This window comes from Carassius gibelio, chromosome B23 (genome assembly GCF_023724105.1).
Source record: "Carassius gibelio isolate Cgi1373 ecotype wild population from Czech Republic chromosome B23, carGib1.2-hapl.c, whole genome shotgun sequence".
NCBI lineage: Eukaryota > Metazoa > Chordata > Actinopteri > Cypriniformes > Cyprinidae > Carassius > Carassius gibelio.
The window spans coordinates 29,597,933-29,619,846 of record NC_068418.1 but is presented as its reverse complement, the minus strand read 5'-3'; the positions used below and the strand labels follow the sequence as shown (position 1 = coordinate 29,619,846).

The 21,914-nt window shown below is 52.2% G+C and overlaps 1 protein-coding gene and 3 non-coding genes across 4 annotated transcripts; all 4 read left to right on the top strand.

Annotated features, from left to right (window-relative positions):
* The first annotated feature begins 3,668 nt into the window (after positions 1 to 3,668).
* Positions 3,669 to 3,859, top strand: LOC128012613 (U2 spliceosomal RNA). Its single transcript, XR_008183136.1, has one exon. It is a non-coding gene; the product is annotated as a U2 spliceosomal RNA (small nuclear RNA).
* Positions 3,860 to 7,797: 3,938 nt separating this feature from the next.
* Positions 7,798 to 7,988, top strand: LOC128012612 (U2 spliceosomal RNA). Its single transcript, XR_008183135.1, has one exon. It is a non-coding gene; the product is annotated as a U2 spliceosomal RNA (small nuclear RNA).
* Positions 7,989 to 15,489: 7,501 nt separating this feature from the next.
* On the top strand, positions 15,490 to 21,696 carry LOC128011245 (uncharacterized). Its single transcript, XM_052593431.1, has 2 exons — positions 15,490 to 15,998; positions 20,128 to 21,696. Exon 2 carries the CDS (start codon positions 20,262 to 20,264, stop codon positions 21,597 to 21,599), a length of 1,338 nt encoding a protein of 445 aa, XP_052449391.1. The 5' UTR covers positions 15,490 to 15,998; positions 20,128 to 20,261; the 3' UTR covers positions 21,600 to 21,696.
* On the top strand, positions 16,071 to 16,261 carry LOC128012611 (U2 spliceosomal RNA). Its single transcript, XR_008183134.1, has one exon. It is a non-coding gene; the product is annotated as a U2 spliceosomal RNA (small nuclear RNA).
* Positions 21,697 to 21,914: the final 218 nt, after the last annotated feature.

The following is a 21,914-nucleotide window of genomic DNA, read 5'->3' as shown; positions in this document are numbered from 1 at the left end:
GGGACAAGGCCCGGTGACGTTGCAGACAGGGGAGGGTACTACCATCCCGCAGTGTTTCGGGTGTTTTCATCTTTGTTTGATTGTCTTTTTACAGTACATTTTCCCTATTTTTCAGCTTATGGCGCCACCTAGTGGCCTGTCGCCGCGCCCCTTTTCACCTGGCCTCGGACTGAGCCCCTGCACAGGTGTGCCGATTTGGGTGAAGGGATCTCACTCCTTCCCGGAGTTATAGCCATTCGAGCCACCTCGGACACGCCACCTTAGCACGTTTTGAGGTCCCCTCGCCAAGGTGAATGGAAATTTCCTCTTTTTTTGGATGATTATTGACAGTCAGACTCCAGAGAAGCTTTCTGTGCTGATTTGGGTGGGACTGGGCCAAATACCTGGCGCTAGGTTGCAAAAGAAGGTTTTCGACAAAATCCAAAATACCCGAAAATTTCGTCAGAGCGACGAGCCAATCTGAGACCTGCGTCTCGTTCGGCTCGAGCCAAGGATTCCGATGACATAAGGCACGTGGCTCTGCGACCAACCGTTTGGGAGTTACGAGCGATGCCGTACTTTCCGTCGCTGCAGTTCCACCGTCAGGCCGATCGGGACAAGGCCCGGTGACGTTGCAGACAGGGGAGGGTACTACCATCCCGCAGTGTTTCGGGTGTTTTCATCTTTGTTTGATTGTCTTTTTACAGTACATTTTCCCTATTTTTCAGCTTACGGCGCCACCTAGTGGCCTGTCGCCGCGCCCCTTTTCACCTGGCCTCGGACTGAGCCCCTGCACAGGTGTGCCGATTTGGGTGAAGGGATCTCACTCCTTCCCGGAGTTATAGCCATTCGAGCCACCTCGGACACGCCACCTTAGCACGTTTTGAGGTCCCCTCGCCAAGGTGAATGGAAATTTCCTCTTTTTTTGGATGATTATTGACAGTCAGACTCCAGAGAAGCTTTCTGTGCTGATTTGGGTGGGACTGGGCCAAATACCTGGCGCTAGGTTGCAAAAGAAGGTTTTCGACAAAATCCAAAATACCCGAAAATTTCGTCAGAGCGACGAGCCAATCTGAGACCTGCGTCTCGTTCGGCTCGAGCCAAGGATTCCGATGACATAAGGCACGTGGCTCTGCGACCAACCGTTTGGGAGTTACGAGCGATGCCGTACTTTCCGTCGCTGCAGTTCCACCGTCAGGCCGATCGGGACAAGGCCCGGTGACGTTGCAGACAGGGGAGGGTACTACCATCCCGCAGTGTTTCGGGTGTTTTCATCTTTGTTTGATTGTCTTTTTACAGTACATTTTCCCTATTTTTCAGCTTACGGCGCCACCTAGTGGCCTGTCGCCGCGCCCCTTTTCACCTGGCCTCGGACTGAGCCCCTGCACAGGTGTGCCGATTTGGGTGAAGGGATCTCACTCCTTCCCGGAGTTATAGCCATTCGAGCCACCTCGGACACGCCACCTTAGCACGTTTTGAGGTCCCCTCGCCAAGGTGAATGGAAATTTCCTCTTTTTTTGGATGATTATTGACAGTCAGACTCCAGAGAAGCTTTCTGTGCTGATTTGGGTGGGACTGGGCCAAATACCTGGCGCTAGGTTGCAAAAGAAGGTTTTCGACAAAATCCAAAATACCCGAAAATTTCGTCAGAGCGACGAGCCAATCTGAGACCTGCGTCTCGTTCGGCTCGAGCCAAGGATTCCGATGACATAAGGCACGTGGCTCTGCGACCAACCGTTTGGGAGTTACGAGCGATGCCGTACTTTCCGTCGCTGCAGTTCCACCGTCAGGCCGATCGGGACAAGGCCCGGTGACGTTGCAGACAGGGGAGGGTACTACCATCCCGCAGTGTTTCGGGTGTTTTCATCTTTGTTTGATTGTCTTTTTACAGTACATTTTCCCTATTTTTCAGCTTATGGCGCCACCTAGTGGCCTGTCGCCGCGCCCCTTTTCACCTGGCCTCGGACTGAGCCCCTGCACAGGTGTGCCGATTTGGGTGAAGGGATCTCACTCCTTCCCGGAGTTATAGCCATTCGAGCCACCTCGGACACGCCACCTTAGCACGTTTTGAGGTCCCCTCGCCAAGGTGAATGGAAATTTCCTCTTTTTTTGGATGATTATTGACAGTCAGACTCCAGAGAAGCTTTCTGTGCTGATTTGGGTGGGACTGGGCCAAATACCTGGCGCTAGGTTGCAAAAGAAGGTTTTCGACAAAATCCAAAATACCCGAAAATTTCGTCAGAGCGACGAGCCAATCTGAGACCTGCGTCTCGTTCGGCTCGAGCCAAGGATTCCGATGACATAAGGCACGTGGCTCTGCGACCAACCGTTTGGGAGTTACGAGCGATGCCGTACTTTCCGTCGCTGCAGTTCCACCGTCAGGCCGATCGGGACAAGGCCCGGTGACGTTGCAGACAGGGGAGGGTACTACCATCCCGCAGTGTTTCGGGTGTTTTCATCTTTGTTTGATTGTCTTTTTACAGTACATTTTCCCTATTTTTCAGCTTATGGCGCCACCTAGTGGCCTGTCGCCGCGCCCCTTTTCACCTGGCCTCGGACTGAGCCCCTGCACAGGTGTGCCGATTTGGGTGAAGGGATCTCACTCCTTCCCGGAGTTATAGCCATTCGAGCCACCTCGGACACGCCACCTTAGCACGTTTTGAGGTCCCCTCGCCAAGGTGAATGGAAATTTCCTCTTTTTTTGGATGATTATTGACAGTCAGACTCCAGAGAAGCTTTCTGTGCTGATTTGGGTGGGACTGGGCCAAATACCTGGCGCTAGGTTGCAAAAGAAGGTTTTCGACAAAATCCAAAATACCCGAAAATTTCGTCAGAGCGACGAGCCAATCTGAGACCTGCGTCTCGTTCGGCTCGAGCCAAGGATTCCGATGACATAAGGCACGTGGCTCTGCGACCAACCGTTTGGGAGTTACGAGCGATGCCGTACTTTCCGTCGCTGCAGTTCCACCGTCAGGCCGATCGGGACAAGGCCCGGTGACGTTGCAGACAGGGGAGGGTACTACCATCCCGCAGTGTTTCGGGTGTTTTCATCTTTGTTTGATTGTCTTTTTACAGTACATTTTCCCTATTTTTCAGCTTATGGCGCCACCTAGTGGCCTGTCGCCGCGCCCCTTTTCACCTGGCCTCGGACTGAGCCCCTGCACAGGTGTGCCGATTTGGGTGAAGGGATCTCACTCCTTCCCGGAGTTATAGCCATTCGAGCCACCTCGGACACGCCACCTTAGCACGTTTTGAGGTCCCCTCGCCAAGGTGAATGGAAATTTCCTCTTTTTTTGGATGATTATTGACAGTCAGACTCCAGAGAAGCTTTCTGTGCTGATTTGGGTGGGACTGGGCCAAATACCTGGCGCTAGGTTGCAAAAGAAGGTTTTCGACAAAATCCAAAATACCCGAAAATTTCGTCAGAGCGACGAGCCAATCTGAGACCTGCGTCTCGTTCGGCTCGAGCCAAGGATTCCGATGACATAAGGCACGTGGCTCTGCGACCAACCGTTTGGGAGTTACGAGCCATGCCGTACTTTCCGTCAGGCCGATCGGGACGAGGCCCGGTGACGTTGTAGACAGGGGAGGCTACCACCATCCCCCAGCGTTTTTAGGTCTCCCAAAACTTACCAAAGCCGAGATGGGCATCGCCGTGTCCGGCTTCCTCCCTGCTGCGTCTTAACAGCATCGCTTCTCGGCCTTTTGGCTAAGATCAAGTGTAGTATCTGTTCTTATCAGTTTAATATCTGATACGTCCCCCATCCGGGGACTACATATTAAATGGATTTTTAGATCACGGAGCTGGAGCCGGGGCTTGCTCCGTCCACTCCATGCATCGGCCTGGTATTGCAGTGTCTCCAGGAACGGTGTGCTTTCCCTTTTTGGGGATTGCCATTTATTGTGTCGAATAGCAGAACAAGGAATGAGAGCTGCCATTGCAGATGCTGTGGTTTATTGCAAACTTTTTTTCCTGATGTGTCCTCCTGGGGTCTTGGACTCTTCCACTAACGATGCACCCACCTGAGGTCTTGAAGTCTTTCACAGACGAGGTGATGCATCGAATCAGGTGTGTTTGTTTAAAGAGAGCGCCTGTGATACAAAGTCACTTACGCTCTTGAAAAATCAGACCCTGGTGGGTAGTTTAGTTCGAACATAGCGCAGACCTTACTTTGAAAGTAGATTGGACTGACTGCAGCCTAGCTGTATCTGTCTCCATGTTGTTTGTTTGTCCTTTTTTTCGATTCGTATTAATTTTGTTGTCGCTTACAGCGCCACCTAGTGGCCTGTCGCCGCGCCCTTTTTCACCTGGCCTCGGACTGAGCCCCTGCACAGGTGTGCCGATTTGGGTGAAGGGATCTCACTCCTTCCCGGAGTTATAGCCATTCGAGCCACCTCGGACACGCCACCTTAGCACGTTTTGAGGTCCCCTCGCCAAGGTGAATGGAAATTTCCTCTTTTTTTGGATGATTATTGACAGTCAGACTCCAGAGAAGCTTTCTGTGCTGATTTGGGTGGGACTGGGCCAAATACCTGGCGCTAGGTTGCAAAAGAAGGTTTTCGACAAAATCCAAAATACCCGAAAATTTCGTCAGAGCGACGAGCCAATCTGAGACCTGCGTCTCGTTCGGCTCGAGCCAAGGATTCCGATGACATAAGGCACGTGGCTCTGCGACCAACCGTTTGGGAGTTACGAGCGATGCCGTACTTTCCGTCGCTGCAGTTCCACCGTCAGGCCGATCGGGACAAGGCCCGGTGACGTTGCAGACAGGGGAGGGTACTACCATCCCGCAGTGTTTCGGGTGTTTTCATCTTTGTTTGATTGTCTTTTTACAGTACATTTTCCCTATTTTTCAGCTTACGGCGCCACCTAGTGGCCTGTCGCCGCGCCCCTTTTCACCTGGCCTCGGACTGAGCCCCTGCACAGGTGTGCCGATTTGGGTGAAGGGATCTCACTCCTTCCCGGAGTTATAGCCATTCGAGCCACCTCGGACACGCCACCTTAGCACGTTTTGAGGTCCCCTCGCCAAGGTGAATGGAAATTTCCTCTTTTTTTGGATGATTATTGACAGTCAGACTCCAGAGAAGCTTTCTGTGCTGATTTGGGTGGGACTGGGCCAAATACCTGGCGCTAGGTTGCAAAAGAAGGTTTTCGACAAAATCCAAAATACCCGAAAATTTCGTCAGAGCGACGAGCCAATCTGAGACCTGCGTCTCGTTCGGCTCGAGCCAAGGATTCCGATGACATAAGGCACGTGGCTCTGCGACCAACCGTTTGGGAGTTACGAGCGATGCCGTACTTTCCGTCGCTGCAGTTCCACCGTCAGGCCGATCGGGACAAGGCCCGGTGACGTTGCAGACAGGGGAGGGTACTACCATCCCGCAGTGTTTCGGGTGTTTTCATCTTTGTTTGATTGTCTTTTTACAGTACATTTTCCCTATTTTTCAGCTTACGGCGCCACCTAGTGGCCTGTCGCCGCGCCCCTTTTCACCTGGCCTCGGACTGAGCCCCTGCACAGGTGTGCCGATTTGGGTGAAGGGATCTCACTCCTTCCCGGAGTTATAGCCATTCGAGCCACCTCGGACACGCCACCTTAGCACGTTTTGAGGTCCCCTCGCCAAGGTGAATGGAAATTTCCTCTTTTTTTGGATGATTATTGACAGTCAGACTCCAGAGAAGCTTTCTGTGCTGATTTGGGTGGGACTGGGCCAAATACCTGGCGCTAGGTTGCAAAAGAAGGTTTTCGACAAAATCCAAAATACCCGAAAATTTCGTCAGAGCGACGAGCCAATCTGAGACCTGCGTCTCGTTCGGCTCGAGCCAAGGATTCCGATGACATAAGGCACGTGGCTCTGCGACCAACCGTTTGGGAGTTACGAGCGATGCCGTACTTTCCGTCGCTGCAGTTCCACCGTCAGGCCGATCGGGACAAGGCCCGGTGACGTTGCAGACAGGGGAGGGTACTACCATCCCGCAGTGTTTCGGGTGTTTTCATCTTTGTTTGATTGTCTTTTTACAGTACATTTTCCCTATTTTTCAGCTTATGGCGCCACCTAGTGGCCTGTCGCCGCGCCCCTTTTCACCTGGCCTCGGACTGAGCCCCTGCACAGGTGTGCCGATTTGGGTGAAGGGATCTCACTCCTTCCCGGAGTTATAGCCATTCGAGCCACCTCGGACACGCCACCTTAGCACGTTTTGAGGTCCCCTCGCCAAGGTGAATGGAAATTTCCTCTTTTTTTGGATGATTATTGACAGTCAGACTCCAGAGAAGCTTTCTGTGCTGATTTGGGTGGGACTGGGCCAAATACCTGGCGCTAGGTTGCAAAAGAAGGTTTTCGACAAAATCCAAAATACCCGAAAATTTCGTCAGAGCGACGAGCCAATCTGAGACCTGCGTCTCGTTCGGCTCGAGCCAAGGATTCCGATGACATAAGGCACGTGGCTCTGCGACCAACCGTTTGGGAGTTACGAGCGATGCCGTACTTTCCGTCGCTGCAGTTCCACCGTCAGGCCGATCGGGACAAGGCCCGGTGACGTTGCAGACAGGGGAGGGTACTACCATCCCGCAGTGTTTCGGGTGTTTTCATCTTTGTTTGATTGTCTTTTTACAGTACATTTTCCCTATTTTTCAGCTTATGGCGCCACCTAGTGGCCTGTCGCCGCGCCCCTTTTCACCTGGCCTCGGACTGAGCCCCTGCACAGGTGTGCCGATTTGGGTGAAGGGATCTCACTCCTTCCCGGAGTTATAGCCATTCGAGCCACCTCGGACACGCCACCTTAGCACGTTTTGAGGTCCCCTCGCCAAGGTGAATGGAAATTTCCTCTTTTTTTGGATGATTATTGACAGTCAGACTCCAGAGAAGCTTTCTGTGCTGATTTGGGTGGGACTGGGCCAAATACCTGGCGCTAGGTTGCAAAAGAAGGTTTTCGACAAAATCCAAAATACCCGAAAATTTCGTCAGAGCGACGAGCCAATCTGAGACCTGCGTCTCGTTCGGCTCGAGCCAAGGATTCCGATGACATAAGGCACGTGGCTCTGCGACCAACCGTTTGGGAGTTACGAGCGATGCCGTACTTTCCGTCGCTGCAGTTCCACCGTCAGGCCGATCGGGACAAGGCCCGGTGACGTTGCAGACAGGGGAGGGTACTACCATCCCGCAGTGTTTCGGGTGTTTTCATCTTTGTTTGATTGTCTTTTTACAGTACATTTTCCCTATTTTTCAGCTTATGGCGCCACCTAGTGGCCTGTCGCCGCGCCCCTTTTCACCTGGCCTCGGACTGAGCCCCTGCACAGGTGTGCCGATTTGGGTGAAGGGATCTCACTCCTTCCCGGAGTTATAGCCATTCGAGCCACCTCGGACACGCCACCTTAGCACGTTTTGAGGTCCCCTCGCCAAGGTGAATGGAAATTTCCTCTTTTTTTGGATGATTATTGACAGTCAGACTCCAGAGAAGCTTTCTGTGCTGATTTGGGTGGGACTGGGCCAAATACCTGGCGCTAGGTTGCAAAAGAAGGTTTTCGACAAAATCCAAAATACCCGAAAATTTCGTCAGAGCGACGAGCCAATCTGAGACCTGCGTCTCGTTCGGCTCGAGCCAAGGATTCCGATGACATAAGGCACGTGGCTCTGCGACCAACCGTTTGGGAGTTACGAGCCATGCCGTACTTTCCGTCAGGCCGATCGGGACGAGGCCCGGTGACGTTGTAGACAGGGGAGGCTACCACCATCCCCCAGCGTTTTTAGGTCTCCCAAAACTTACCAAAGCCGAGATGGGCATCGCCGTGTCCGGCTTCCTCCCTGCTGCGTCTTAACAGCATCGCTTCTCGGCCTTTTGGCTAAGATCAAGTGTAGTATCTGTTCTTATCAGTTTAATATCTGATACGTCCCCCATCCGGGGACTACATATTAAATGGATTTTTAGATCACGGAGCTGGAGCCGGGGCTTGCTCCGTCCACTCCATGCATCGGCCTGGTATTGCAGTGTCTCCAGGAACGGTGTGCTTTCCCTTTTTGGGGATTGCCATTTATTGTGTCGAATAGCAGAACAAGGAATGAGAGCTGCCATTGCAGATGCTGTGGTTTATTGCAAACTTTTTTTCCTGATGTGTCCTCCTGGGGTCTTGGACTCTTCCACTAACGATGCACCCACCTGAGGTCTTGAAGTCTTTCACAGACGAGGTGATGCATCGAATCAGGTGTGTTTGTTTAAAGAGAGCGCCTGTGATACAAAGTCACTTACGCTCTTGAAAAATCAGACCCTGGTGGGTAGTTTAGTTCGAACATAGCGCAGACCTTACTTTGAAAGTAGATTGGACTGACTGCAGCCTAGCTGTATCTGTCTCCATGTTGTTTGTTTGTCCTTTTTTTCGATTCGTATTAATTTTGTTGTCGCTTACAGCGCCACCTAGTGGCCTGTCGCCGCGCCCTTTTTCACCTGGCCTCGGACTGAGCCCCTGCACAGGTGTGCCGATTTGGGTGAAGGGATCTCACTCCTTCCCGGAGTTATAGCCATTCGAGCCACCTCGGACACGCCACCTTAGCACGTTTTGAGGTCCCCTCGCCAAGGTGAATGGAAATTTCCTCTTTTTTTGGATGATTATTGACAGTCAGACTCCAGAGAAGCTTTCTGTGCTGATTTGGGTGGGACTGGGCCAAATACCTGGCGCTAGGTTGCAAAAGAAGGTTTTCGACAAAATCCAAAATACCCGAAAATTTCGTCAGAGCGACGAGCCAATCTGAGACCTGCGTCTCGTTCGGCTCGAGCCAAGGATTCCGATGACATAAGGCACGTGGCTCTGCGACCAACCGTTTGGGAGTTACGAGCGATGCCGTACTTTCCGTCGCTGCAGTTCCACCGTCAGGCCGATCGGGACAAGGCCCGGTGACGTTGCAGACAGGGGAGGGTACTACCATCCCGCAGTGTTTCGGGTGTTTTCATCTTTGTTTGATTGTCTTTTTACAGTACATTTTCCCTATTTTTCAGCTTACGGCGCCACCTAGTGGCCTGTCGCCGCGCCCCTTTTCACCTGGCCTCGGACTGAGCCCCTGCACAGGTGTGCCGATTTGGGTGAAGGGATCTCACTCCTTCCCGGAGTTATAGCCATTCGAGCCACCTCGGACACGCCACCTTAGCACGTTTTGAGGTCCCCTCGCCAAGGTGAATGGAAATTTCCTCTTTTTTTGGATGATTATTGACAGTCAGACTCCAGAGAAGCTTTCTGTGCTGATTTGGGTGGGACTGGGCCAAATACCTGGCGCTAGGTTGCAAAAGAAGGTTTTCGACAAAATCCAAAATACCCGAAAATTTCGTCAGAGCGACGAGCCAATCTGAGACCTGCGTCTCGTTCGGCTCGAGCCAAGGATTCCGATGACATAAGGCACGTGGCTCTGCGACCAACCGTTTGGGAGTTACGAGCGATGCCGTACTTTCCGTCGCTGCAGTTCCACCGTCAGGCCGATCGGGACAAGGCCCGGTGACGTTGCAGACAGGGGAGGGTACTACCATCCCGCAGTGTTTCGGGTGTTTTCATCTTTGTTTGATTGTCTTTTTACAGTACATTTTCCCTATTTTTCAGCTTACGGCGCCACCTAGTGGCCTGTCGCCGCGCCCCTTTTCACCTGGCCTCGGACTGAGCCCCTGCACAGGTGTGCCGATTTGGGTGAAGGGATCTCACTCCTTCCCGGAGTTATAGCCATTCGAGCCACCTCGGACACGCCACCTTAGCACGTTTTGAGGTCCCCTCGCCAAGGTGAATGGAAATTTCCTCTTTTTTTGGATGATTATTGACAGTCAGACTCCAGAGAAGCTTTCTGTGCTGATTTGGGTGGGACTGGGCCAAATACCTGGCGCTAGGTTGCAAAAGAAGGTTTTCGACAAAATCCAAAATACCCGAAAATTTCGTCAGAGCGACGAGCCAATCTGAGACCTGCGTCTCGTTCGGCTCGAGCCAAGGATTCCGATGACATAAGGCACGTGGCTCTGCGACCAACCGTTTGGGAGTTACGAGCGATGCCGTACTTTCCGTCGCTGCAGTTCCACCGTCAGGCCGATCGGGACAAGGCCCGGTGACGTTGCAGACAGGGGAGGGTACTACCATCCCGCAGTGTTTCGGGTGTTTTCATCTTTGTTTGATTGTCTTTTTACAGTACATTTTCCCTATTTTTCAGCTTACGGCGCCACCTAGTGGCCTGTCGCCGCGCCCCTTTTCACCTGGCCTCGGACTGAGCCCCTGCACAGGTGTGCCGATTTGGGTGAAGGGATCTCACTCCTTCCCGGAGTTATAGCCATTCGAGCCACCTCGGACACGCCACCTTAGCACGTTTTGAGGTCCCCTCGCCAAGGTGAATGGAAATTTCCTCTTTTTTTGGATGATTATTGACAGTCAGACTCCAGAGAAGCTTTCTGTGCTGATTTGGGTGGGACTGGGCCAAATACCTGGCGCTAGGTTGCAAAAGAAGGTTTTCGACAAAATCCAAAATACCCGAAAATTTCGTCAGAGCGACGAGCCAATCTGAGACCTGCGTCTCGTTCGGCTCGAGCCAAGGATTCCGATGACATAAGGCACGTGGCTCTGCGACCAACCGTTTGGGAGTTACGAGCGATGCCGTACTTTCCGTCGCTGCAGTTCCACCGTCAGGCCGATCGGGACAAGGCCCGGTGACGTTGCAGACAGGGGAGGGTACTACCATCCCGCAGTGTTTCGGGTGTTTTCATCTTTGTTTGATTGTCTTTTTACAGTACATTTTCCCTATTTTTCAGCTTATGGCGCCACCTAGTGGCCTGTCGCCGCGCCCCTTTTCACCTGGCCTCGGACTGAGCCCCTGCACAGGTGTGCCGATTTGGGTGAAGGGATCTCACTCCTTCCCGGAGTTATAGCCATTCGAGCCACCTCGGACACGCCACCTTAGCACGTTTTGAGGTCCCCTCGCCAAGGTGAATGGAAATTTCCTCTTTTTTTGGATGATTATTGACAGTCAGACTCCAGAGAAGCTTTCTGTGCTGATTTGGGTGGGACTGGGCCAAATACCTGGCGCTAGGTTGCAAAAGAAGGTTTTCGACAAAATCCAAAATACCCGAAAATTTCGTCAGAGCGACGAGCCAATCTGAGACCTGCGTCTCGTTCGGCTCGAGCCAAGGATTCCGATGACATAAGGCACGTGGCTCTGCGACCAACCGTTTGGGAGTTACGAGCGATGCCGTACTTTCCGTCGCTGCAGTTCCACCGTCAGGCCGATCGGGACAAGGCCCGGTGACGTTGCAGACAGGGGAGGGTACTACCATCCCGCAGTGTTTCGGGTGTTTTCATCTTTGTTTGATTGTCTTTTTACAGTACATTTTCCCTATTTTTCAGCTTACGGCGCCACCTAGTGGCCTGTCGCCGCGCCCCTTTTCACCTGGCCTCGGACTGAGCCCCTGCACAGGTGTGCCGATTTGGGTGAAGGGATCTCACTCCTTCCCGGAGTTATAGCCATTCGAGCCACCTCGGACACGCCACCTTAGCACGTTTTGAGGTCCCCTCGCCAAGGTGAATGGAAATTTCCTCTTTTTTTGGATGATTATTGACAGTCAGACTCCAGAGAAGCTTTCTGTGCTGATTTGGGTGGGACTGGGCCAAATACCTGGCGCTAGGTTGCAAAAGAAGGTTTTCGACAAAATCCAAAATACCCGAAAATTTCGTCAGAGCGACGAGCCAATCTGAGACCTGCGTCTCGTTCGGCTCGAGCCAAGGATTCCGATGACATAAGGCACGTGGCTCTGCGACCAACCGTTTGGGAGTTACGAGCGATGCCGTACTTTCCGTCGCTGCAGTTCCACCGTCAGGCCGATCGGGACAAGGCCCGGTGACGTTGCAGACAGGGGAGGGTACTACCATCCCGCAGTGTTTCGGGTGTTTTCATCTTTGTTTGATTGTCTTTTTACAGTACATTTTCCCTATTTTTCAGCTTACGGCGCCACCTAGTGGCCTGTCGCCGCGCCCCTTTTCACCTGGCCTCGGACTGAGCCCCTGCACAGGTGTGCCGATTTGGGTGAAGGGATCTCACTCCTTCCCGGAGTTATAGCCATTCGAGCCACCTCGGACACGCCACCTTAGCACGTTTTGAGGTCCCCTCGCCAAGGTGAATGGAAATTTCCTCTTTTTTTGGATGATTATTGACAGTCAGACTCCAGAGAAGCTTTCTGTGCTGATTTGGGTGGGACTGGGCCAAATACCTGGCGCTAGGTTGCAAAAGAAGGTTTTCGACAAAATCCAAAATACCCGAAAATTTCGTCAGAGCGACGAGCCAATCTGAGACCTGCGTCTCGTTCGGCTCGAGCCAAGGATTCCGATGACATAAGGCACGTGGCTCTGCGACCAACCGTTTGGGAGTTACGAGCGATGCCGTACTTTCCGTCGCTGCAGTTCCACCGTCAGGCCGATCGGGACAAGGCCCGGTGACGTTGCAGACAGGGGAGGGTACTACCATCCCGCAGTGTTTCGGGTGTTTTCATCTTTGTTTGATTGTCTTTTTACAGTACATTTTCCCTATTTTTCAGCTTATGGCGCCACCTAGTGGCCTGTCGCCGCGCCCCTTTTCACCTGGCCTCGGACTGAGCCCCTGCACAGGTGTGCCGATTTGGGTGAAGGGATCTCACTCCTTCCCGGAGTTATAGCCATTCGAGCCACCTCGGACACGCCACCTTAGCACGTTTTGAGGTCCCCTCGCCAAGGTGAATGGAAATTTCCTCTTTTTTTGGATGATTATTGACAGTCAGACTCCAGAGAAGCTTTCTGTGCTGATTTGGGTGGGACTGGGCCAAATACCTGGCGCTAGGTTGCAAAAGAAGGTTTTCGACAAAATCCAAAATACCCGAAAATTTCGTCAGAGCGACGAGCCAATCTGAGACCTGCGTCTCGTTCGGCTCGAGCCAAGGATTCCGATGACATAAGGCACGTGGCTCTGCGACCAACCGTTTGGGAGTTACGAGCGATGCCGTACTTTCCGTCGCTGCAGTTCCACCGTCAGGCCGATCGGGACAAGGCCCGGTGACGTTGCAGACAGGGGAGGGTACTACCATCCCGCAGTGTTTCGGGTGTTTTCATCTTTGTTTGATTGTCTTTTTACAGTACATTTTCCCTATTTTTCAGCTTACGGCGCCACCTAGTGGCCTGTCGCCGCGCCCCTTTTCACCTGGCCTCGGACTGAGCCCCTGCACAGGTGTGCCGATTTGGGTGAAGGGATCTCACTCCTTCCCGGAGTTATAGCCATTCGAGCCACCTCGGACACGCCACCTTAGCACGTTTTGAGGTCCCCTCGCCAAGGTGAATGGAAATTTCCTCTTTTTTTGGATGATTATTGACAGTCAGACTCCAGAGAAGCTTTCTGTGCTGATTTGGGTGGGACTGGGCCAAATACCTGGCGCTAGGTTGCAAAAGAAGGTTTTCGACAAAATCCAAAATACCCGAAAATTTCGTCAGAGCGACGAGCCAATCTGAGACCTGCGTCTCGTTCGGCTCGAGCCAAGGATTCCGATGACATAAGGCACGTGGCTCTGCGACCAACCGTTTGGGAGTTACGAGCGATGCCGTACTTTCCGTCGCTGCAGTTCCACCGTCAGGCCGATCGGGACAAGGCCCGGTGACGTTGCAGACAGGGGAGGGTACTACCATCCCGCAGTGTTTCGGGTGTTTTCATCTTTGTTTGATTGTCTTTTTACAGTACATTTTCCCTATTTTTCAGCTTATGGCGCCACCTAGTGGCCTGTCGCCGCGCCCCTTTTCACCTGGCCTCGGACTGAGCCCCTGCACAGGTGTGCCGATTTGGGTGAAGGGATCTCACTCCTTCCCGGAGTTATAGCCATTCGAGCCACCTCGGACACGCCACCTTAGCACGTTTTGAGGTCCCCTCGCCAAGGTGAATGGAAATTTCCTCTTTTTTTGGATGATTATTGACAGTCAGACTCCAGAGAAGCTTTCTGTGCTGATTTGGGTGGGACTGGGCCAAATACCTGGCGCTAGGTTGCAAAAGAAGGTTTTCGACAAAATCCAAAATACCCGAAAATTTCGTCAGAGCGACGAGCCAATCTGAGACCTGCGTCTCGTTCGGCTCGAGCCAAGGATTCCGATGACATAAGGCACGTGGCTCTGCGACCAACCGTTTGGGAGTTACGAGCGATGCCGTACTTTCCGTCGCTGCAGTTCCACCGTCAGGCCGATCGGGACAAGGCCCGGTGACGTTGCAGACAGGGGAGGGTACTACCATCCCGCAGTGTTTCGGGTGTTTTCATCTTTGTTTGATTGTCTTTTTACAGTACATTTTCCCTATTTTTCAGCTTATGGCGCCACCTAGTGGCCTGTCGCCGCGCCCCTTTTCACCTGGCCTCGGACTGAGCCCCTGCACAGGTGTGCCGATTTGGGTGAAGGGATCTCACTCCTTCCCGGAGTTATAGCCATTCGAGCCACCTCGGACACGCCACCTTAGCACGTTTTGAGGTCCCCTCGCCAAGGTGAATGGAAATTTCCTCTTTTTTTGGATGATTATTGACAGTCAGACTCCAGAGAAGCTTTCTGTGCTGATTTGGGTGGGACTGGGCCAAATACCTGGCGCTAGGTTGCAAAAGAAGGTTTTCGACAAAATCCAAAATACCCGAAAATTTCGTCAGAGCGACGAGCCAATCTGAGACCTGCGTCTCGTTCGGCTCGAGCCAAGGATTCCGATGACATAAGGCACGTGGCTCTGCGACCAACCGTTTGGGAGTTACGAGCGATGCCGTACTTTCCGTCGCTGCAGTTCCACCGTCAGGCCGATCGGGACAAGGCCCGGTGACGTTGCAGACAGGGGAGGGTACTACCATCCCGCAGTGTTTCGGGTGTTTTCATCTTTGTTTGATTGTCTTTTTACAGTACATTTTCCCTATTTTTCAGCTTATGGCGCCACCTAGTGGCCTGTCGCCGCGCCCCTTTTCACCTGGCCTCGGACTGAGCCCCTGCACAGGTGTGCCGATTTGGGTGAAGGGATCTCACTCCTTCCCGGAGTTATAGCCATTCGAGCCACCTCGGACACGCCACCTTAGCACGTTTTGAGGTCCCCTCGCCAAGGTGAATGGAAATTTCCTCTTTTTTTGGATGATTATTGACAGTCAGACTCCAGAGAAGCTTTCTGTGCTGATTTGGGTGGGACTGGGCCAAATACCTGGCGCTAGGTTGCAAAAGAAGGTTTTCGACAAAATCCAAAATACCCGAAAATTTCGTCAGAGCGACGAGCCAATCTGAGACCTGCGTCTCGTTCGGCTCGAGCCAAGGATTCCGATGACATAAGGCACGTGGCTCTGCGACCAACCGTTTGGGAGTTACGAGCGATGCCGTACTTTCCGTCGCTGCAGTTCCACCGTCAGGCCGATCGGGACAAGGCCCGGTGACGTTGCAGACAGGGGAGGGTACTACCATCCCGCAGTGTTTCGGGTGTTTTCATCTTTGTTTGATTGTCTTTTTACAGTACATTTTCCCTATTTTTCAGCTTATGGCGCCACCTAGTGGCCTGTCGCCGCGCCCCTTTTCACCTGGCCTCGGACTGAGCCCCTGCACAGGTGTGCCGATTTGGGTGAAGGGATCTCACTCCTTCCCGGAGTTATAGCCATTCGAGCCACCTCGGACACGCCACCTTAGCACGTTTTGAGGTCCCCTCGCCAAGGTGAATGGAAATTTCCTCTTTTTTTGGATGATTATTGACAGTCAGACTCCAGAGAAGCTTTCTGTGCTGATTTGGGTGGGACTGGGCCAAATACCTGGCGCTAGGTTGCAAAAGAAGGTTTTCGACAAAATCCAAAATACCCGAAAATTTCGTCAGAGCGACGAGCCAATCTGAGACCTGCGTCTCGTTCGGCTCGAGCCAAGGATTCCGATGACATAAGGCACGTGGCTCTGCGACCAACCGTTTGGGAGTTACGAGCCATGCCGTACTTTCCGTCAGGCCGATCGGGACGAGGCCCGGTGACGTTGTAGACAGGGGAGGCTACCACCATCCCCCAGCGTTTTTAGGTCTCCCAAAACTTACCAAAGCCGAGATGGGCATCGCCGTGTCCGGCTTCCTCCCTGCTGCGTCTTAACAGCATCGCTTCTCGGCCTTTTGGCTAAGATCAAGTGTAGTATCTGTTCTTATCAGTTTAATATCTGATACGTCCCCCATCCGGGGACTACATATTAAATGGATTTTTAGATCACGGAGCTGGAGCCGGGGCTTGCTCCGTCCACTCCATGCATCGGCCTGGTATTGCAGTGTCTCCAGGAACGGTGTGCTTTCCCTTTTTGGGGATTGCCATTTATTGTGTCGAATAGCAGAACAAGGAATGAGAGCTGCCATTGCAGATGCTGTGGTTTATTGCAAACTTTTTTTCCTGATGTGTCCTCCTGGGGTCTTGGACTCTTCCACTAACGATGCACCCACCTGAGGTCTTGAAGTCTTTCACAGACGAGGTGATGCATCGAATCAGGTGTGTTTGTTTAAAGAGAGCGCCTGTGATACAAAGTCACTTACGCTCTTGAAAAATCAGACCCTGGTGGGTAGTTTAGTTCGAACATAGCGCAGACCTTACTTTGAAAGTAGATTGGACTGACTGCAGCCTAGCTGTATCTGTCTCCATGTTGTTTGTTTGTCCTTTTTTTCGATTCGTATTAATTTTGTTGTCGCTTACAGCGCCACCTAGTGGCCTGTCGCCGCGCCCTTTTTCACCTGGCCTCGGACTGAGCCCCTGCACAGGTGTGCCGATTTGGGTGAAGGGATCTCACTCCTTCCCGGAGTTATAGCCATTCGAGCCACCTCGGACACGCCACCTTAGCACGTTTTGAGGTCCCCTCGCCAAGGTGAATGGAAATTTCCTCTTTTTTTGGATGATTATTGACAGTCAGACTCCAGAGAAGCTTTCTGTGCTGATTTGGGTGGGACTGGGCCAAATACCTGGCGCTAGGTTGCAAAAGAAGGTTTTCGACAAAATCCAAAATACCCGAAAATTTCGTCAGAGCGACGAGCCAATCTGAGACCTGCGTCTCGTTCGGCTCGAGCCAAGGATTCCGATGACATAAGGCACGTGGCTCTGCGACCAACCGTTTGGGAGTTACGAGCGATGCCGTACTTTCCGTCGCTGCAGTTCCACCGTCAGGCCGATCGGGACAAGGCCCGGTGACGTTGCAGACAGGGGAGGGTACTACCATCCCGCAGTGTTTCGGGTGTTTTCATCTTTGTTTGATTGTCTTTTTACAGTACATTTTCCCTATTTTTCAGCTTACGGCGCCACCTAGTGGCCTGTCGCCGCGCCCCTTTTCACCTGGCCTCGGACTGAGCCCCTGCACAGGTGTGCCGATTTGGGTGAAGGGATCTCACTCCTTCCCGGAGTTATAGCCATTCGAGCCACCTCGGACACGCCACCTTAGCACGTTTTGAGGTCCCCTCGCCAAGGTGAATGGAAATTTCCTCTTTTTTTGGATGATTATTGACAGTCAGACTCCAGAGAAGCTTTCTGTGCTGATTTGGGTGGGACTGGGCCAAATACCTGGCGCTAGGTTGCAAAAGAAGGTTTTCGACAAAATCCAAAATACCCGAAAATTTCGTCAGAGCGACGAGCCAATCTGAGACCTGCGTCTCGTTCGGCTCGAGCCAAGGATTCCGATGACATAAGGCACGTGGCTCTGCGACCAACCGTTTGGGAGTTACGAGCGATGCCGTACTTTCCGTCGCTGCAGTTCCACCGTCAGGCCGATCGGGACAAGGCCCGGTGACGTTGCAGACAGGGGAGGGTACTACCATCCCGCAGTGTTTCGGGTGTTTTCATCTTTGTTTGATTGTCTTTTTACAGTACATTTTCCCTATTTTTCAGCTTACGGCGCCACCTAGTGGCCTGTCGCCGCGCCCCTTTTCACCTGGCCTCGGACTGAGCCCCTGCACAGGTGTGCCGATTTGGGTGAAGGGATCTCACTCCTTCCCGGAGTTATAGCCATTCGAGCCACCTCGGACACGCCACCTTAGCACGTTTTGAGGTCCCCTCGCCAAGGTGAATGGAAATTTCCTCTTTTTTTGGATGATTATTGACAGTCAGACTCCAGAGAAGCTTTCTGTGCTGATTTGGGTGGGACTGGGCCAAATACCTGGCGCTAGGTTGCAAAAGAAGGTTTTCGACAAAATCCAAAATACCCGAAAATTTCGTCAGAGCGACGAGCCAATCTGAGACCTGCGTCTCGTTCGGCTCGAGCCAAGGATTCCGATGACATAAGGCACGTGGCTCTGCGACCAACCGTTTGGGAGTTACGAGCGATGCCGTACTTTCCGTCGCTGCAGTTCCACCGTCAGGCCGATCGGGACAAGGCCCGGTGACGTTGCAGACAGGGGAGGGTACTACCATCCCGCAGTGTTTCGGGTGTTTTCATCTTTGTTTGATTGTCTTTTTACAGTACATTTTCCCTATTTTTCAGCTTACGGCGCCACCTAGTGGCCTGTCGCCGCGCCCCTTTTCACCTGGCCTCGGACTGAGCCCCTGCACAGGTGTGCCGATTTGGGTGAAGGGATCTCACTCCTTCCCGGAGTTATAGCCATTCGAGCCACCTCGGACACGCCACCTTAGCACGTTTTGAGGTCCCCTCGCCAAGGTGAATGGAAATTTCCTCTTTTTTTGGATGATTATTGACAGTCAGACTCCAGAGAAGCTTTCTGTGCTGATTTGGGTGGGACTGGGCCAAATACCTGGCGCTAGGTTGCAAAAGAAGGTTTTCGACAAAATCCAAAATACCCGAAAATTTCGTCAGAGCGACGAGCCAATCTGAGACCTGCGTCTCGTTCGGCTCGAGCCAAGGATTCCGATGACATAAGGCACGTGGCTCTGCGACCAACCGTTTGGGAGTTACGAGCGATGCCGTACTTTCCGTCGCTGCAGTTCCACCGTCAGGCCGATCGGGACAAGGCCCGGTGACGTTGCAGACAGGGGAGGGTACTACCATCCCGCAGTGTTTCGGGTGTTTTCATCTTTGTTTGATTGTCTTTTTACAGTACATTTTCCCTATTTTTCAGCTTACGGCGCCACCTAGTGGCCTGTCGCCGCGCCCCTTTTCACCTGGCCTCGGACTGAGCCCCTGCACAGGTGTGCCGATTTGGGTGAAGGGATCTCACTCCTTCCCGGAGTTATAGCCATTCGAGCCACCTCGGACACGCCACCTTAGCACGTTTTGAGGTCCCCTCGCCAAGGTGAATGGAAATTTCCTCTTTTTTTGGATGATTATTGACAGTCAGACTCCAGAGAAGCTTTCTGTGCTGATTTGGGTGGGACTGGGCCAAATACCTGGCGCTAGGTTGCAAAAGAAGGTTTTCGACAAAATCCAAAATACCCGAAAATTTCGTCAGAGCGACGAGCCAATCTGAGACCTGCGTCTCGTTCGGCTCGAGCCAAGGATTCCGATGACATAAGGCACGTGGCTCTGCGACCAACCGTTTGGGAGTTACGAGCGATGCCGTACTTTCCGTCGCTGCAGTTCCACCGTCAGGCCGATCGGGACAAGGCCCGGTGACGTTGCAGACAGGGGAGGGTACTACCATCCCGCAGTGTTTCGGGTGTTTTCATCTTTGTTTGATTGTCTTTTTACAGTACATTTTCCCTATTTTTCAGCTTACGGCGCCACCTAGTGGCCTGTCGCCGCGCCCCTTTTCACCTGGCCTCGGACTGAGCCCCTGCACAGGTGTGCCGATTTGGGTGAAGGGATCTCACTCCTTCCCGGAGTTATAGCCATTCGAGCCACCTCGGACACGCCACCTTAGCACGTTTTGAGGTCCCCTCGCCAAGGTGAATGGAAATTTCCTCTTTTTTTGGATGATTATTGACAGTCAGACTCCAGAGAAGCTTTCTGTGCTGATTTGGGTGGGACTGGGCCAAATACCTGGCGCTAGGTTGCAAAAGAAGGTTTTCGACAAAATCCAAAATACCCGAAAATTTCGTCAGAGCGACGAGCCAATCTGAGACCTGCGTCTCGTTCGGCTCGAGCCAAGGATTCCGATGACATAAGGCACGTGGCTCTGCGACCAACCGTTTGGGAGTTACGAGCCATGCCGTACTTTCCGTCAGGCCGATCGGGACGAGGCCCGGTGACGTTGTAGACTGGGGAGGCTACCACCATCCCCCAGCGTTTTTAGGTCTCCCAAAACTTACCAAAGCCGAGATGGGCATCGCCGTGTCCGGCTTCCTCCCTGCTGCGTCTTAGCAGCATCGCTTCTCGGCCTTTTGGCTAAGATCAAGTGTTGGGCTTTTGATCTTTGGAGAAGAAAATATGGCGGGTACATCTGCGCCCTCGGTTCCAAGAGCGGGACTGAGAAACACGTTGCGTTTCCAATTGAAGGATCCAGCGATGGATATGATGGAAAGAGAAGTTTTTGCAAGGGTTGTTCTTCTGGACAAAATGAAGTTGAAAGTGGAAGACGTGTACTGTTTACAGACTAACAGACAAGAAAAGTGTTTCGACGTGACTGTGAATACTGGAGAGCTGTGCAAAGCAGTGCTGGAGAAGTTTGAAAGGATGGACAAGGTAGGCCTTGTGGGAAGATTTAATGTGATAAGTTTGGACAGGCCGAATTTTAGAGTCATCACAGTGCACATGTATAACCCATATGTCACAGATGAGGCCTTGGTGGCTTTTCTTGCGAAATTTGCTGAAGTTCTTACACCTGCGCGATATGTGAGAGACAGTGTGGGTTTATGGACTGGGAAAAGACAATTCCAAGTTCTTTTAAGAACTGAGAAGAATGGGTTGGAGGGGTTGATGCATCCTCCTGCACAGTTTAACATCGGGGCAGACAAAGGCTATCTGTTCTACTCCAGACAGCCTCCTTTTTGTAGGAGGTGTAGACGTTATGGGCATAATGATGGCGGGTGTGAAGAGCAAAGGTGTTTGCAGTGTGCCCAGCTGGGTCACATTGCAAAAGAGTGCACTGTTCCTAAGTCTTGTCACAGCTGTGGTTCATTAGACCACTTGATGAGAGATTGCAAAGGTGGCCGAAAGCAGTACAGAGAAGGAGTGAGAGGGGAGGAAGGCATGAAGGACAGACGGTTGGGGGAGGAAAGTCAAAAGAGGATCATCGAGCAACAGGTGACGGAGAAGGGGATGATAGAGCCTGGTGAGGAGATGGGAGCTGCTGGGATGGAAAGAGGCAAAGAAACAGAGGAAGTGGAAGATGTGATGGCGGCTTTCTTGGAGGCACTTAGTGGGGAACAGTTCAAAAGCCCCATGCAGTGCGCGGACGGAGTAGAAGAGGAGATGGAAGAGGAGAGTAAAAGTGACTCAGCTAATGCAAGGGAAAGCCAACTGGTCAGGAAAACTGAAAAGAGAAAGGGGAGACCAAGTAAGAAGAGGAAGCCTGAGACTGTTCTAAAGATGAGCTTTTCAGAGGAATCATCGTCTACTGACAGTCAAGATGGGCTTGAGATGGACAATGCAAGGCCCTTATTCCAGCTGACAGAGGAAATGGTTGGTAGGGGGAATGAAGAGCGGGAAGAGGAGTCATATGGCCTCAAGTCAACACCGGTAAGGTGGGCAGATTTAGGAGTGAGTGAGAGTGAGGCCACAAGCCTGGAAGGACAAGAAATGGGAGGGACATTAAAGAACGAATAAGGCTGTCTACTGAGGAGCTGACAGTGGGGACGATAAATGTAAGGGGTATAAGAGATGCTGTGAAACGGAGAGCTGTGTTTTCTTTTTTGCATAATTGTAAGTGTAATATTTATTTTTTGCAAAAAGTTCATTTAAAAGGCTCTGAAGATGCAAGGAAATTTACCGAAGAGTGGGGTAGGGGAGGTGCATTATGGAGTGTGGGAGGGTTTTTTTCTTCAGGGGTGGGGATATTGTTTTGGGATCAGGGAATAGAGGTTGAGAATCATTTTACAGTTTCTCAAGGGAGGGTGGCTGGGGCAGATGTGAAGTGGAGAG